The sequence below is a fragment of the Serpula lacrymans genome (genome assembly GCF_000218685.1).
Source record: "Serpula lacrymans var. lacrymans S7.9 unplaced genomic scaffold SERLAscaffold_6, whole genome shotgun sequence".
In the NCBI taxonomy this organism is placed as follows: domain Eukaryota; kingdom Fungi; phylum Basidiomycota; class Agaricomycetes; order Boletales; family Serpulaceae; genus Serpula; species Serpula lacrymans.
This window is the reverse complement of record NW_006763295.1, coordinates 1757480-1774463: the sequence shown is the minus strand read 5'-3', so window position 1 is coordinate 1774463 and position 16984 is coordinate 1757480. Positions and strand designations below refer to the sequence as shown.

Sequence of the window (16984 nt, the reverse complement as noted above, 5' to 3'; positions counted from 1 at the left end):
CTCGGATCCGTCCACTTGTTAGGTTTTTGTTAAGGAATTTGTCTAGATGGTGTTGTTCATCTCGGCTAAGAGGGTACATTTTGCAGTCAAGACCATTAGCCTCGGGTACTAACTCAATTGCATGGTCCCCAAGGACGTTTTGGGGGAAGTTTGTCAAATGATTCTTTGGTGAAAACGGGTTCAAATTCATGGTAGATTGGAGGAACGACATCTCGGAAGGTGAGTTTTGACTTTGCCTTTTCGGAGGATTCAGCTATTTGTTGACTTTTAGTGGCAAAAGCATTCAATTCTAGCTGTGTTATCTCCATGATTTGTGTTTCAAGATTGACGGCTAGGATTTTATCCCCTTCTTTAGGATGATACTCCGGATCATCGGCAGGGAAGGTAACCTTGTTGGCCCACCAATCAATTGTTGGATTGGTAAGTATCAACCAGTCGTATCCAAGCAGTATGTGCGGTGAAAGTAGTGATGCTACGATGACATCTATCAAATGTTCTTTCCCTTTCACATTGATGTGAAGGGTGACATAGTGCGTTACTTTCTGGGATCGACCATCAGCTCCTGCGGCGTCAAGAGGGACGGTGTCATGCACCAAAGTTGATTGGTAGCATGGAAAGGTGTCAAGAATGAAGCAAATATTCAAAAAGACTCGCCTTTGCGCCACACAGGCATAGTGCCACGTGGAATAGTAATTAATATTGCCCTTTTTGAACTTGTGGCTGATCAGCACCACCTCTATTAGGCAATCCAGTCACGCTCACCTTTGCTTTTCCATTCGGTACTTTCCGCATTTCGGCATTTCGGCAAATTTTTGCGTCGCCACTGGCTACACATTGCATTGCGCCCTCGCTTTTGTCGTTTCCCTTACTCCCCTTCCTTTGCCTAGCCCCACCATGGGCCCCTTCCTCTCCTTTTCATTCTCACCCGACAGTCGTTTCTGGGTCCCCATTTTAGTTCACCTCCTCGTCACCTCCACCCTCCTCCTCCTCATCTTCTTTGCTCCCCCACCATTTCGGATGTCACCACTTCCTATCCGCTTCCGTCGCCAATCCGTTGACTACCACGTGCCACTGCTGATATCAGCAAAGCCCCGGCGGCCGGTCCAAATAGGGCAACAGGTCCATCTTCATGACGTCGATCTGCCATCATATACTATCAAAACATCGGTCGCTCGTCTTGCCTGGTTGGAGCATGGGTGGGTAATTTTTGAGCTGGAGAAGGTTCATCCCCTTGCGTCGCCCATGTTCATCGCTGTCCCATTCACTTGGGTACACTTATCTTTTGTCCATCGTCTTCGCTACAGCTACACCTACCACACGCTGCCTGGGACTTACTTGTTCCAAATTGGGACTACTCCTCTCCCTCCCTCGTTTGATCAGGTGGTCCAACACAACCAGTCCATTGGTAAGGCCATGGAACTGTCGGATTTGGACTAGGTGGTGGACCGGTGGCTCCAGTTTCTTTTTCTTCAGCAGAACATTCATTTACAGTGCGATTATTTTTGATTTTTGAATCATTTTTATGGACACATATTTTTTTAGAATGCCTGACTGACAATAAAGGAACTGTGTTGATACTGATAGTGTTTTGCCTTGCCCTTTTTTTACTGCATCTTCCCATGACATCATGATTTTCCTGCTCTCTTTTTGCTATTGGACTTTACTTTATGGCTGTACAAACCTGTGACATTACTCACAGCATTCATTGTTCTATCCCTTTCTTTTCCTTTTTTTGACAATCTTATCCTGTACTACCTACGCAGGATTTGTCAGTGTACATTCCTTCCTTCATATTCTTTCTCATTCTTTTTGCACAGCTATACTGTGCATAGCCTACTTTTCTTTTACTATATAAACCCCTGTATTTTACCTTGTAAAAACAACAAAGAACTTGAATCCAGACTTTCTCTCTAATCTCAAGTTCACTACTCACTACTACTTGTGATCCAGTGTGGTCACAACACTTCCCACTGCTACCACTGTCAACTGCTGTTATCGTCACTTCCCACTTTTGAAGTCATTGTCATCCCTTTCGATTAGAGTCCTTCTGAGCACTACGGTTTGTGCGTCAGGAGCCTGCTATCACTGGGAACCTCGTCACCTCGTCATCCTTGTTGTTCTCAAACCTACCTTGTGCTACAATTAGCAAGGTAGTGCTTGTCTATACTCGCCACAACGCCCCCTATCTTTCTATATTCCAACTATCCCTCCTCCTCAAAACCCACACCCATACATCTCTGGGTTTTACTTTGAAGGATCTTTATACGTACCACCCCACGAACAACCAGACCACTCCACTGTTCTAGGAGGCAAAGCCCATAAACAAGTTCCGTGGAATCTGGGAGGATTTTGTGTTAGTTTGTTTTGTGTGTGGTTTTCTAACAGCAGTTCTCATCATCGAGCTTGTCACACTACTGAGTACTGATGAGATAAGATAGGTCTTTGATGCCTCATGTGATCATGTGATGAAAAGTGTTACACTTGGTGGCAAACAAAGTTGCTATCGCTTCTTGCTTGATATGAATTATTTAGGATTTTTTGTTTGAGAGAAAAGCTGAACCTCAGTAAATACAAATATAATACTGTAAGAAGAACTAAGGAAAATAGTGCCATGTAAAGACGAGATAGATTTTTTGTGGCAAAGATGATAAAAATTCAAGTTGGTAATTTGCCTCGTCGCGCCAGTGGTCACAAGCCAAATCACGTCATGTGATGGCGTCGGTTGTGGATGACGCCTATCTTACACAATCCTGAAATGCGTGTAACATAATGTGACATAGCGTGAGAAATATTGTTTGTGCTGAGAGTTGTTCAAAACGAGCGCGTTTGCAAACGGCTCTCGTTTTGAAACGGAGGCTGCCGAACAGGCCCTTACTCGCCTTCCGTACCAGCTTGTCTCAAGACTCGACATAGTTATTCCAACACAAGGTACAGTCTTTTAAAAGCACTGATCCTCCAAAATTCATGATATGTTTCTAAACTTCGTAGCGGCCAACCTTGACAAAGCTCTCACTCGGGAGTTCAGCATCTCAGACTGTATACAACAAATTCTCTTGATACAACACACGAAATGATCCAATCCAGAGGGATAAACAGGAAGGCGGAAATGTCAGCTTACAAGTGTATTCACCTATTAAAGCTACTAAATAGAAACTGACTCTGATCAGTTTTGTCCGATGTCCCTCGTCCTAAGTGATCGAAGAGAGATTCTGAAGCGAATGAACAACACGTTCACTTTATGCTGCTGTGACTCTTGGCTACTTGAATAACTTTTGAGGACACGGTGCACAGAGGCCAGGGATCCAGTTCCTCGAATAGATTCACAAGTGGATGTAAACAAGTATAACGATACAGTATAAGGGTTTCAGGATCCAGGTATCGCTGATACCCTCCTAACTATATAGCTGATGCGACGCGTCCAGTGGATAGCACCATGATAAAGGCTTTCGATGTTACTATCCTCCTTGTAGATGACGCGTGATCGCAGTTTCCAACTGCTGAGTTTCTTGAGGATCTCGTTAAAGCGCGCAACGACTTCATCCATAGTAGGCCGCTTTACTGGGTCATCTTGTACCATGTCTTTCACAAGAGGTAACATAAACTCGAGTCCGCGTTTTGTCTGAACGACAAAGAAAGCATGCTTAATCAGTCCCTTTTATTAACAGACAAGTAACTCACCAGAAGAAAGTTTTCCCTAATCATATTTCCTAGATAATAGATGTCTGTGGGGAACGGATTACAAGCATCGTCCGACTTTTGAAACTCGGGAACAGTCTTGTCACCTCCCCATATGGGGTATTCCAGGGGAGCGTTGTTGTCAGCGGCATAACGGCGGGATATACCAAAGTCGATGAAAAAGTACTTTGGTGGGCGCTCAGTACGAGTGAAGTATCTAGCCTTGCCACTGAAGTCACGTCTCATGTCCAAATCTTGAGGATGATAAGGATCGATGTACAGAGGGGTCGCATCCATCATAACATTGGGGCCCATACAGTCACTGGCGGTCAGTGAGGGATGATAAAACGATTATCTGAACAAAACATACCGATGAGCAACATGTTGTTTGTGAATAAATCGCAACCCCTTTGGGGTAAAGATCGTCAAAGCTTCATTATGCGCTCCAAGGTTTACTTACCAAAAACAGCTGACGAAAAAAAAATACTACTTCACCGCAAGTATCAAAGCGAGGGCGATGGAATGGCCGCAATAATGGCATGACCAAGAGGGCCTGATCATGGTCACCCGGCACATTAAGCACATCGTAAATCGGTACAGAGTAATTGGAAGGGTCAGAGGCAAGTGGTTCGGTCGAAAATAGACGACCAATTTCAATCTCATAGGGGTGCCGAGACTTTGTGATTAGCTTCAAAGTCACAAAGACTCCATCGGACATCCGAGTCGCATCGAGCACATGACCCATCTAAAAGATAGCTAGTTATTGGTGAATCTACAAGCGACAAGGTAACGTACCATAGGCACATGACTGTCTTCGCACTCTGCCCACCACTTCTCGGTACCTTGCCACGAAGGGACCCAGCCAGGCGCGTATCGCGGGCGCAACAAATATCCAGTTTCCTTCAACCATTGATATTGCTGACACCACCAACGTTCAGCATTACCAATGGCTCCAGGGATAGTCGACAGAGGCGATCCAAACACTTGACAGGCTAGTTCTTGGAGCTCCGCTTGTTCCCGTGCTTGCCTTCCTTCTCGTTCAGCTTGACGCTGGCGACGACGAGAAAGCATTGCGAAGCTTGCAGTCCAGCAACCCGCAACAGTAGCCTGCCTAGAGGCCCAAAATTTAGCTCGTTACCAATTTCACGTAAATATGGACCCACGAAGGGTCGCGGATTCTCGAAGTTAGACCTCCGACGCTGCGGGGCTGACTGGGCAAATGTAACAATGCGTTTTCTATTCGTCCTGAGGCCCTCTTGCTGCTCTCCTATTCCAATGGAACTCAAGAATAAAGGCTTGTACTATCTATCTTTCACACGCGCTATCTAGTATGCTTTTGGCTGTTATAATCCTGCAAGTAGGCTTCGAATGACTTTGCATCCCTTTCCAGCAGGCTCTTAGCCAGTTAAGTGGTTCTCAGACAGACAGGTCTGACCAGCTATTCGGCCGACCCCTAACCAACAGACGATTATCATGCCATTCCAAATTATATGCAGACTATTGCTTTTCTCATAGCGTTTATGCCTTGTGAGCCTACACGAGCATGTCTTGTATTCAAATAGATGGAGACTCGTGGAGTCCGCTGGCGTTTGTTTCTGCTTATTTACGCCGGGTCCACTCATCTGGATCTTTCAATCATAATCAGCGACAAGTCTATTCACGTTCCAACGACTTTCTATCGGGCTATATTACATACTATATCTCCCATTCCTCTCGCAACATATGCAGAACAACGAGCCCGAATTCGATCTCGTAGCTGCTCTCGCTACACTGTCAGAAACAGTTAAAAAGTGCTCTAATCTAGAGAAAGGTCGATTATACCACAAGTTATCAGTTCAAGTGTTCCGTCAATGTCAAAGATATTCTGCTGAGGCTAGACTGGATACAAGGAAGGATATTGAGAAGATAAAAGTTCGTATGGAAAGGTGAACATTGTTTCAATTACCATCCCCAGTTTTAATGTATATCATCTTTAGACTAAACATCATTGCGCTTGATCTCGAGCGAGAGAATAATAGATCGAGCAAGTGGGACCCCCGAAAGATAATAAAAATGTACTATCAAAATCGTGGCTTTGCTGAAGAATGTCTTGCTGTCTTGAATTTTGCGAAAGTAAGCGACTGAGCACATTGTAAGCACACTGCTTATAGTCAGCTAGATCACTTCAGATGAGATAATGATGATGAGAGTGCAAAGCACTGAAGGTTAGTCAAATATCACCTACTATATCTATTGACAACGTAAAGCTTTGATTCCACTAGATCGCGAATCACAGATCAGTATAACAACGAGCTTCTTCACCGCTATAGATATTATTACTCAGAGCGGTGAGAGATTACCCAGGAATTCACTTGGAAAGACTTAATCATCCTATGTGTTTGTGTTCAGATGCAGATTTAGATGAGAATGATGGCGATGGCGATGGCGATGGGGCTGATATGGGATCACGACCAGCTGATGGAAATCAGACCGATGAACAAATCCTAGGACAAGTCCAAGATTTTGCTCAGGTCTTACAGTCGATACCCATGCGTCAACTTGGAACATCCGACGTCACTGTAAACCAGACTATCATTTTCCAAAGCATTGTAAATCGGGGTTCCGGGACCACTACGAATCCCACGATCAATGTGGGTGGATCAAATACTAGGGGTGAGGTTAAATAATTTATTCTTTTCAATCCCGTAATGCAAAGCTTACAAGCAGTACCTCATGCAGGCAGTCGACATACGACGACCGCTTCCCAACTATCTACATAAAATGTATATCAAAGCCTGAAACCGTTAACGACCAAAGACGGCATCTTGTAGCAGTGGACTGAATGGACACGGAGTGCGGCATCAAATTCACCGCCACGGTATAATTCTGTCAAATACGAAACACTCAGACTACGCCCGATGGCCCACTGTAGTATCAACGAGATGGAAGATTAACAGATTGGTATAGCCCGGCCATTGAAGCCACGTTTCTTGTCAATGTATTGAGGATGGTAAGCATTGATGAATAGAACGGTTGCATCCATCATGAAACTGATCTCCGTAGTCGTTGGATATATTTCAGGATGGAATAGTAAAGACAAAGAACACCGATCGGCCATACGTACGTTACTGAATGCATTGCAGACCCTGATGAATAAGCCTTTCCTTGAATGTCTCACTACAAGCAACAGGCGAGGGCAGTCGACTACTTCACTATATGTGTCGAAGAGTGGACTGTCAAACAGTTGACACAATAGCATGACCAGAATTGCCTGGTCTTTATCATCCAGTACCTGGAACACACCGTGAATCGGTCCGACACGGTACATACAATTAATTACCTTATATTCGAGTTCTGCTCAAGTCTCCTCTTCCTTCTGTCGGCGTCAGCGTCTGCATCGTCTCCTAAAAGGGCTGTTAAACAAGATCATTAAGACCCTTACTGTACTATGTACTATATTTCTCACTCCGTTCGCTGTCTCCAGTTCCAAAGACTCCTTTCTCAAGATCGTCCTCGTCAGTGGGAATGTGCAGTTCCAACGTGATTGTTATCTTTTTGCCAGAGGTACAGTCCTGAATCCAAAGTTTTGGCGTGTATGCCCGTGTATGATGGCTAGTAGTCTGCTCGGTGATGGTAGATGGTCGATGGTGTTTGTTTTTATATGAATGTGTAGGAAGTGTGGTGGTTTCCGAAATCGTGTTGTTTTATTGTAGTTGCACTTTCAAATGTTAGAAGTTTTGTGTTTTGTTGTTTTGTGAGCGGCTATGACATGTGTTGATTTGATATCAGTTAGGCTTGCCAGTGGTGGCGATGAAACGACTGGAAGCTGAAGGACATGACATTGACTCGAAGGCGAATGCTGGTACTTTTCACCTTACGTGTTTTACAGGTAGGTAGAATGAGTTCGATTGAGTTACAGTCGCAGTTACATGAAAAGCAAAAGAAGGAAAAGCAAAACAAGAGTACACGATGGGCAATCATGGTATGGTTGAAAATTGAAGTAAGGCCAGGGGGTGTACGATGTGCTTTTTTTTCCTCTTCTAGTATTTCGTGCCGTAGATTCCTTCCTCTTTGGCTTTGATTTCTGTTCACAAAGAAGGGGGGAGAGGTGTATCAGCATCAGCATTATCTATTATGGATGGAAGGGAACGTACGAAGGGCGAGGTGTTTAGAGTGGAATCTGCACAACGCGAGGTTACCTGCCAAATGTTGTTGGGAACAGATGGAAAGAGCGTCGCAGATGCATCAATCATTATCATTATATATTAGTGCCAGTGGAGAGAAAAACGCCATAACACAAAAAAAAACGCACCCATCATGCACCAGATCCCTTCAAGCCCAGCACCCACTTCGCGCCATGTAGACTGTAGCTCGCCCTCTGCGTCGAGCCCCCAGATCGGGTTCAGCTTCTTGCCAAGCTCGTCGCCGAGGATTTGGCGGTAGGCGGAGGAGGCGTCGGAGTATCTGTGCGGTGGATGTGAGTGATGGCGGTGGCGATTTGGTTTGGGTTGGGTTAGGGATAAAACACGCACCCAGTTGCGAAGATGACCACATCTGCATCGATCGTGGAGCGGTTCTCGAATTCGAGGCCAGACGCGGTGAACCGCGACATGGGACTGTCGGCTTTGAGTTTGATCTTGCCGTCGACGATGAGTTGCGAGGCGCCAACATCTGTGTCGGTGTGAAGGAGAGGGTAAGCTGTTGGGCGGCAATGTTTTGGTCGTGCAGAGAGGAGGGGCTTACCGAGGTAGTACCCTCCAGCCTTGGTCCAGGCTAGGAGGAGAATTCCTGTGTCTTCCTCGCCCATGCTGAGCTGGAACCCACGCGCACGCAGACCGTCCAGCAGCTCTCTATAGAAGTTGAATTTCAGAGTTCGGGGTGGATAGATATAGCATTATGGTGGAAGAGCGTACTTGTCTGCTTCGGCTATGTCCCTGACTGCGCGCTGGTGCAAGAACTTAAGGAGGTGGTTCGGATATGATGCGTTGATTCTGTCAGCGATATCTGTGGGTGGACTGCCTTCCCAGTATAATGCTTACGAGGGTATAATTAGAGGAAGAAGATGAGAGATCGATGAAAGAGGACATACGGAATAACCTTGGACACCCTTCTTTTGTAGTCATGATGTACGTAGGACTGCGTTGGCACATGGTGATGTCTGAATTGAGGCAATGAATGGGGATCAATATATTGCTAGTTGCAACATAGATGGGAGTTTGGCTCACCAATTCCATGTTCATAGTAATCAGCACAGATATCATGCGCTATTCACGCATAAGTAAGTTGTTGAAGGACCCGGTGAAGAAATGCCCTTACCAGATGTACATGAACCGACGACCACGACCTTCTTCCCTGCGTGATCGAGAGCTTTTCCATGAGAAATTGAATGTAGGACCTGCCCTTTGAACTCGTCCTGCAAGTACCCGATTAACATCATTCTCCATGAGCTTGATTAATAACACACTATGCCAGGGTACGTCGGTATACGAGGGATGCTGCCCCCAATGCCCAAGCAGAACACGACATGGTTGACCTGGAATACTCGTTCGCTCCCATCAGCGCGCTTCACATTCACGCGCCACTTGTACTTGGAGGACGAGAGTGGAACGACGGCAGTGACGAGGGATGAAGTCCAGACATTGAGTTCAAGAGACTGGGCATAAGATTCGAGCCAATCTGCCAGTTTTAATGCAGGCGTGTATACAGGCCAAGTCGGTGGGAAGCTGGGAAGATTTTTCATGATTGAGGGTAAAGTTAAAATTTGACTACGGGTAAACACGTACGGGATGTATGGCATATGGTCATACCCTGAAAGTCTAAACGTGTTATCAATGGAACATAGGTAGAGGAATGATAACCCACAAACTGGATCGTGAAGACACAAAGCCTCATAACGCTTCCTCCAATTGTCCCCTATCCTCTCGTTCTTCTCTATAACGAGAGCACTCAAACCAAGCGCTTTCAGTCGTGCCGCGATTTCAAGACCACTCTGACCACCACCGAGCACGAGGACCTGAGGCTCCGCATCGATGAATTCTTTTTCACGCGCTCGTTGCTCAGCCCATTTACCATGGTTAGGGAGGGAGTTGCGTAGGAATCCGATTTGTTCTGGGAAGCCCTTCAGATCTTCTAAGTTCGTGAGGACCGTGTGTGCTTTCCAAGTGCCGTCTGGCAATGGGACGAGCCTGAATACACCTGAAGCAATGCCTACGTGGGTTTCAAAATCAAAGAGACCCTGGATCCATGCCAAGTCCGGGTAGGGCTGCTCCAAACCGACGAGATCTTTCCTGAGCTTGAACGACGAGACTTTGAAAGTGGCAAGCTGATCGATAAGGAACTTTTTGATAATGGGAGTGGACTGGAATGTCCGCAAGTTCCATGTGAGTGTGAACATGTCGCGCCAGAATGCGTCGTCTACGAGGAGGTTGATGATGTTATCGACGCTCCCATCTTGCATGTTTGCTGCGAAAGACGCGAACCATTCTTCTGCTACTTTGTTGGCATCGAGGTCTTGAGGAACAACACCCCGGAGTTTGTCTAGTGTTGGGAGAGAAAGCTGAGAGGGCATGGCCGCTCGCTATGGATGAAGATTAGAGAAGAGGAAGAAGAAGTCACCTTAAATAAGTATTGTCAGCTGACTCAAACGTTTCGCACTGAGCGTAAGCCTATTATTTATTCTATACGAATCCCTGATCGACATGGGATAGCAACTAGTAGATGACAATTATCCGCATAAACGCAAAACGTCTGTCGCGAATCGTTTTTTGCATCTGACAGCTTGGGGCGTTCGGACCATGAGTGGGTGGGTGCGTATAGTGCGGATGCCGGGGTAATGAGGTTCGAGCTTGTTGGCGATGCCGGACAGGTAGGTGTTCACTGATCTGGGATTTATGAAGGACGACATGTAGATGATGTAGAAGCTGGGGGTGTCACCTGTTGGGTGGATAGGAATGTGATGAGGGATTTTGGAAGTACGAGAGAAACAGACCTCGCACAGAAGTTTGACAAGGCCAAACTAGGAAGGAGCTGTGGATCAGATAGCCTGTAGACTTTAATGGAGAAGTTTCACCTGGGGATTTATTTCAGTTCTCCTTTTCTTATAAATCATCGTAGCAACCGTAGCCCACCTCAGTCTTTCCCCCCAAAAGCTGAGGTGAGCATATACCTATTTTGACATTAGTCAAATAAGACAAGATTTGAGTGGGCTACCAGACAAGCCACAAGCCACAAGCCACACCAACACCGTCGCCGAGAGCGTAAGCTGGAACAACCCCAACCGTTCCCACGATTATCGGGGCTCCAGTATTGAGTCAGGCTGACCAGGAAGCGTTGAATGCCTGCAGATCAAGATAGAGTAAGTGCGATTCACCCAAGGAGGGACGCAGAATCATGACCGGAATGATGGACCGCCGCTTGTATTTCCCATTATGGAAAGAGCTCTGGGCGTGCTTCTATGAGTGCCAACAGGACCTCTCACAGCAAGCATTAACAACTTTTGTCACACTCATAATGGATGAAAAAGTCTGAAAGTAGTTAAAAATTTTGATTGCATTTTGGACCTACAAAATGATATCTTTTTGTTGACATATTTCCATTAATACTATATTTTTGTGTGGATATGTAGATATGTCAACAAAAATACATTATTCTGATAAAATCTTGCAGGTCCAAAATGCAATTAAACATTTTAACTACTTTCAGACTTTTTCAATGATTTTGGGTGTGACAAAGTTGCTGTGTCTGATAACCGCCTATGGAACCTTGATGAGGCATCTGGACAAAGTTTTGCGAAAGTGGCAAAATATCTACCTGGACAAAAATCCCATATTGCATGTAACCCAGACTCCCTAAACCATTCAGTGGTGGGAATTCAAGCTTAACAAAAAAAAGTATTATACAATATGGTGTTTTTCTGACTTTACACTCAACTCTTACTTTGAGTTGAACATCCACTGCTAGGAATGGTAAAGTTTGGTTCAGACAAATTGTTCAGAACCACTTAACCCTAGGTTTGTAACTACCAAAGTTTTTATACTTTGGCGCACAACTTGACAAAACTGGATAAACCTACTATCTGTTAAGATACACAATTTTTGGACTTCTTTTTTTCATTCTCAGCTTCAATCTGGACACTTGTGCCATATGATACTCTCCTGATTTTATTTTTGGGGTCACACAGCACCTTTTGTATTCTTAGATATAACTCTCTTGTGCGGTGGAGTCAGCCACAGGCTTAGACTCTACATCAGTAAAGTGTCAAATTTCTTGACGGAACTTGGTCACACTTTGGTGACTTTCAAGACTGTTCAAGAAATATAAGGAATTAAAGTTCTATCAAGTGAACAAGAAAGCGAGCCAATTTACCTTTAAGTTCATTTAGACACAGCAAAGAATATGTAGGCTGGTCTCAATAGAAGCATTCAGACATTTTGATCAAAGTGTTATCCAAGCGTAGTCCAAGTACATGAAATATAAAATCAAGTTTGACAAGTTATGAATCATCCTTGGCTAAGTCCAAAGGCATGATGGTCTATATATTTATTAATGTAGAACATTGTTACGCACAAAGTGCTTAACAAAGTCTGAGGGTTCGTCAAAGTTTCAAAGAGACTTATCCAAAGACATGTTCGAGGAGGTAGTTCTGAGTAGAGTTCTTCCAACGAGAGTTGGTCTTCTTCTAAGTAGAAGTCTGATCTTAGGAGTCTAGCTTTGTAAGCGTAAACTGTGTAGAATTGTATTGAAGAATACTACTACTGTTACAAGCATATTTATAGGAGCTGGAATCGGTGATAGGAGTTAGGTCATATCTAGGGCTGGTCTGTCTATTGAGGACTAAGTACTATACTAAGTAATGCGACTGCGAAGAGAACAGAAATATACGTGAAGGAAATGAGTCATTGGTCCGATGGTATAACCGATGAGTAAAGGAAAATGAGTAGTCCGTAAAAGAGAATAGAAATTGTAACAAACGTAGGAAATTTATTGACAAAACCGGATAAACCTGGTCTCTGCCAAAGCAGCCATTGTTCTCCATGGAGCATAGCCACCACTCCATGGAGTAACCATTGTTCTCCTAGGAGCACAATTGTACTCCTAGGAGTCATTATACTGTAGCGAGTAGCACCTCCGACTATAAGTAGTAGGGGGTTTAGTATAGGAATACCTCGGTCGTTTCTATAGCCTCTCGGGCAGCGGCTGAGTTTTACTTGGTTTTATTATTTATCTAGTGAGTTAGTGAAATCAATGTCAGATGGGATGAACCAATGACCATAATCGCCAAATACAGGCATGAGATGTGCACTATGAAAGATACAGTCTAAATGAATAATTTTGAGACTGGGTGATCCATCATTATTTGTATCAGGCTGGACCTTCCACAACCCAGTGGGTTCATCAGGCTCATCCAGAATATGAGAGAACCACTGTATAAGAGCACATGGATAAGTAGTATTATCATGTGAGAAAGAAAGGAATGCAAAAATGCAAATGACATTGAGTCCTCAGATTCCTGGAATTGAAGGATTGCGCTCGATGTAACAACCAAGAGTTAGTTACTCTGGCGCACACTAAGACAAACTATAAAGGTAGTGGTGAGGGAGTGGTTACCCTTTAGGTAGGACCGAGTTAGTTGTTGGCATACAACAGGAGGACTTGCTGAGGAGTCTCCTGGATCTATTGGGGTATATATACTAATACAGAGTGTTTGTACTTATGTACTGTACAGTTGATAAAGACAGTGGCTGATGATGTCATGGGGCCTAGCCCGCATGACCAGCTCCACTGCATGAGAGAGTTGTATCTAAAAATAAGAAAAAAGACAAGGTGGCGCAAGAAAGAGGAGTTTGAACAAAAAAAGGGAAGTGCTGCGTGGCCCCATGTGTGAAAGCTAAAGTACAAGGTTAAAGCGGAGAATGAAAATAACAAATAAAGGGAAGTGCTGCTGTCATGCACCAAAGTTGATTGGTAGCATGGACAGGTGTCAATAATGAAGCGAATATTCAAAAAGACTCGCCTTTGCACCACACAGGCACAGTGCCACGTGGAATAGTAATTAATATTGCCTTTTTCGAATTTGTGGCTGATCTGCACCACCTCTATTAGGCAATTCAGTCACGCTCACCTTTGCTTTTCCATTTGGTACTTTCCGCATTTCGGCATTTCAGCAAATTTTCGCGTCGCCACTGGCTACACATTGCATTGCACCCTCGCTTTTGTCGTTTCCCTTACTCCCCTTCCTTTGCCTAGCCCCACCATGGGCCCCTTCCTCTCCTTTTTATTCTCACCTGACGGTCGTTTCTGGATCCCCATTCTAATCCACTTTTTTGTCACCTCCACCCTCCTCCTCCTCATCTTATTTGCACCCCCACCATTTCTGATGTCACCACTTCCTATCCGCTTCCGTTGCCAATCCGTTGACTACCACGTGCCACTGCTGATATCAGCAAAGCCCCGGCGGCCGGTCCAAATAGGGCAGCAGGTCCATCTTCATGACATTGATCTGCCATCATATACTATCAAAACATTGGTCGCTCGTCTTGCCTGGTTGGAGCGTGGGTGGGTAGTTTTTGAGCTGGAGAAGGTTCATCCCCTTGCATCGCCCATGTTTATCGCTGTCCCATTCACTTGGGTACACTTATCTTTTGTCCATCGTCTTCGCTACAGCTACACCTACCACACGCTGCCTGGGACTCACTTGTTCCAAATTGGAACTACTCCTCTCCCTCCCTCGTTTGATCAGGTGGTCCAACACAACCGATCCATTGGTAAGGCCATGGAACTGTCGGATTTGGACTAGGTGGTGGACCGGTGGCTCCAGTTTCTTCTTTTTCAGCAGAACATTCATTTACAGTGCGATTATTTTTGATTTTTGAATCATTTTTATGGACACATATTTTTTAGAATGCCTGACTGACAATAAAGGAACTGTGTTGATACTGATAGTGTTTTTGCCTTGCCCTTTTTTTACTGCATCTTTCCATGACATCATGATTTTTCTGCTCTCTTTTTGCTATTGGACTTTACTTTATGGCTGTACAAACCTGTGACATTACTCACAGCATTCATTGTTCTATCCCTTTCTTTTCCTTTTTTCACAATCTTATCCTGTACTACCTATGCAGGATTCGTCAGCGTACATTCCTTCCTTCATGTTCTTTCTCATTCTTTTTGCACAGCTATACTGTGCATAGCCTACTTTTCTTTTACTATATAAACCCCTGTATTTTACCTTGTAAAAACAAGAACTCAATTCCAGACTTCTTCTCTAATTTCAAGTTCACTACTCTGCTACTTGTGATCCAGTGTGGTCACAACACTTCCCACTGCTACCACTGTCAACTGCTGTTATCGTCACTTCCCACTTTTGAAGTCATTGTCATCCCTTTCGATTAGAGTCCTTCTGAGCACTACAGTTTGTGCGTCAGGAGCCTGCTATCACTGGGAACCTTGTCATATTGTCGTTCTCAAACCTACCTTGTGCTACGATTAGCAAGGTAGTGCTCGTCTATACTCGTCACTAAGCCCCTATCTTCTATCAATTCAACTATCCCTCCTCAAAACCCACACCCATACATCTCTGGGTTTTACTTTGAAGGATCCTCATACATACCACCCCACGAACAACCAGAGCACCCACTGTTCTAGGAGGCAAAGCCCATAAACAAGTTCCATGGAATCTGGGAGGATTGTGTGCTAGTTTGTTTTTGTGTGTGGTTTTCTAACAACAGTTCTCATCATCGACACCGCATGGCCCCATGTGTGAAAGCTAAAGTACAAGGTTAAAGCGGAGAATGAAAATGAAAGGAAAGGTCCAAAAATTGTGTTATCATAACACTCGACAAAAGCACAGTTGTAACAAGCTGCATGCTTTTTCCACAAAGGTGTGGCACAAATTGTTTCTTGGTGCATACCATTGGTTCCACTGCAGTCGCTTGGAGTATAGAAATATGCAACTGCTGAGTGCATCACAACTACCCTTGAATTGAATATGGGGCATTGGTGCAGGGGTATATCAAAGGCTGAGGGCACGTTATGGTCATTTATGTGCTCTTGGCTGTAAAGGAAGCACCAGAGTAACTCAACAAGGTGGGGCTAATGAAGCTGTACACTGAGCTCATGGCATTTTGTCGGATATTGATGCACTAAAAGAATACATTAGTATAATATGTATTTGTAGTAGTCAAAATGTACCACGCTGAATTGATGGTTTGACATAGCTGTAACAACCAAGAGTTAGTTACTCTGGCGCACACAGGAACACACTATAAAGGTAGTGGAAGATGGGGAGTGGGTACCCCTTGGGCTGCAGTGAGTTAGTTGGTATACAACAGGAGGACTCGCTGAGGAGTCTCCTGGATCTATTGGGGTATATATACTACTACAGGTTTGTTTGTACATGTGTACTATACAGTTGATGAAGGCAGTGGCTGATGATGTCATAGGGCCTAGCCCGTATGGCCAGCTCCACTGCGTGAGAGAGTTAAGTCTAAAAGTAAAAGAAAGGCAACGCGGCGCGAGAAAGGGAAATGCCGCGTGGCACTTAAAGTATAAAGTTAAAGCGGAGAATAAAAAGGAAAGGAGATGTCCGGAAATTGTGTTATCGTAACAATAGCTGGGCATCATTGGGCCTGGAACTGGCCTGCTATCATTATCATTGTTATGTTTGATATTGTGATGCTCTAAGCTTGCTCCTGCATTTGATGCCCTTGTATTCTCTGTGGTGTCCCTTTGGTTTGTGTAGTCCAGAATGTTGCCTGAAAGTGTTCCTCAGGCTGTAAAATCAACACAAGAGGCCGCAATTTTGTCAAGCCTCTGGTTGATAAGCAGCATTTGACCCAATGCTCTGTATCTACTTGAACAACGCTATGGTTGTTTCACAGCTGTAATGTGCCTTGATTCAGTTATCAAAGAATAAAGACCGTTTGGCGACCTGAACATTCAGATGAGTTGTGTATAATGTTGAAGTGAGTGTTGCTGTGGGAGAGAAAAGCTGGTCAGTCAAACATTTAGTATCTGGAAGATGAAAATGCTATGACTGCATCTTGTACTTTCTGAACAGTGCTATCACTGTGAATATCATGTCAGACCAGGTAGTAGAAGTCAAAAAATGCCTAAAAGGTGTGTATTATATCAGGTGGGACATGCCCTTCAATGGCAGTGAGATACACCTTTGAGTCATCACCAGTCCACTACTTGAATCCATGGCCTTGAGGAAACTGTCAAAGTCCAGGAAATGAGGGACCTGCCGCAATCCTGGTAAATCATATATTAGAAATCATTGGATTATTTTGATAGAAAAAATGTTTACCTTTAATCAATTTCATTTAAGATC

General features: G+C 44.4%; 4 protein-coding genes across 4 annotated transcripts; 1 reads left to right on the top strand and 3 right to left on the bottom strand.

Moving 5' to 3' along the window:
* Positions 1-3139: 3139 nt before the first annotated feature.
* SERLADRAFT_415168 (uncharacterized protein) lies at positions 3140-4746 on the bottom strand (the record flags this gene model as incomplete). Its single annotated transcript, XM_007317753.1, has 5 exons — positions 3140-3619; positions 3679-3997; positions 4046-4083; positions 4136-4420; positions 4471-4746. 5 exons carry the CDS (start codon positions 4744-4746, stop codon positions 3365-3367), a joined length of 1173 nt encoding a protein of 390 aa, XP_007317815.1.
* Positions 4747-5297: 551 nt separating this feature from the next.
* SERLADRAFT_466233 (uncharacterized protein) lies at positions 5298-7109 on the top strand (the record flags this gene model as incomplete). The annotated part of the gene is given in 8 exon segments (XM_007317752.1): positions 5298-5333; positions 5353-5586; positions 5652-5787; positions 5834-5879; positions 5937-6002; positions 6064-6327; positions 6394-6664; positions 6718-7109. The coding sequence occupies 5 exon segments, from the start codon at positions 5728-5730 to the stop codon at positions 6432-6434; spliced, it is 477 nt and encodes a 158-aa protein (XP_007317814.1).
* Positions 7110-7694: 585 nt separating this feature from the next.
* On the bottom strand, positions 7695-10260 carry SERLADRAFT_355805 (uncharacterized protein; the record flags this gene model as incomplete). Its single annotated transcript, XM_007317751.1, has 12 exons — positions 7695-7738; positions 7809-7853; positions 7967-8118; positions 8187-8325; positions 8398-8504; positions 8568-8688; positions 8744-8812; positions 8880-8918; positions 8971-9067; positions 9119-9377; positions 9438-9462; positions 9517-10260. The coding sequence occupies 12 exons, from the start codon at positions 10220-10222 to the stop codon at positions 7695-7697; spliced, it is 1803 nt and encodes a 600-aa protein (XP_007317813.1).
* Positions 10261-10311: 51 nt separating this feature from the next.
* SERLADRAFT_388052 (uncharacterized protein) lies at positions 10312-10795 on the bottom strand (the record flags this gene model as incomplete). The annotated part of the gene is made up of 3 exons (XM_007317750.1): positions 10312-10587; positions 10643-10669; positions 10724-10795. The coding sequence occupies one exon, from the start codon at positions 10556-10558 to the stop codon at positions 10379-10381; it is 180 nt and encodes a 59-aa protein (XP_007317812.1).
* Positions 10796-16984: the final 6189 nt, after the last annotated feature.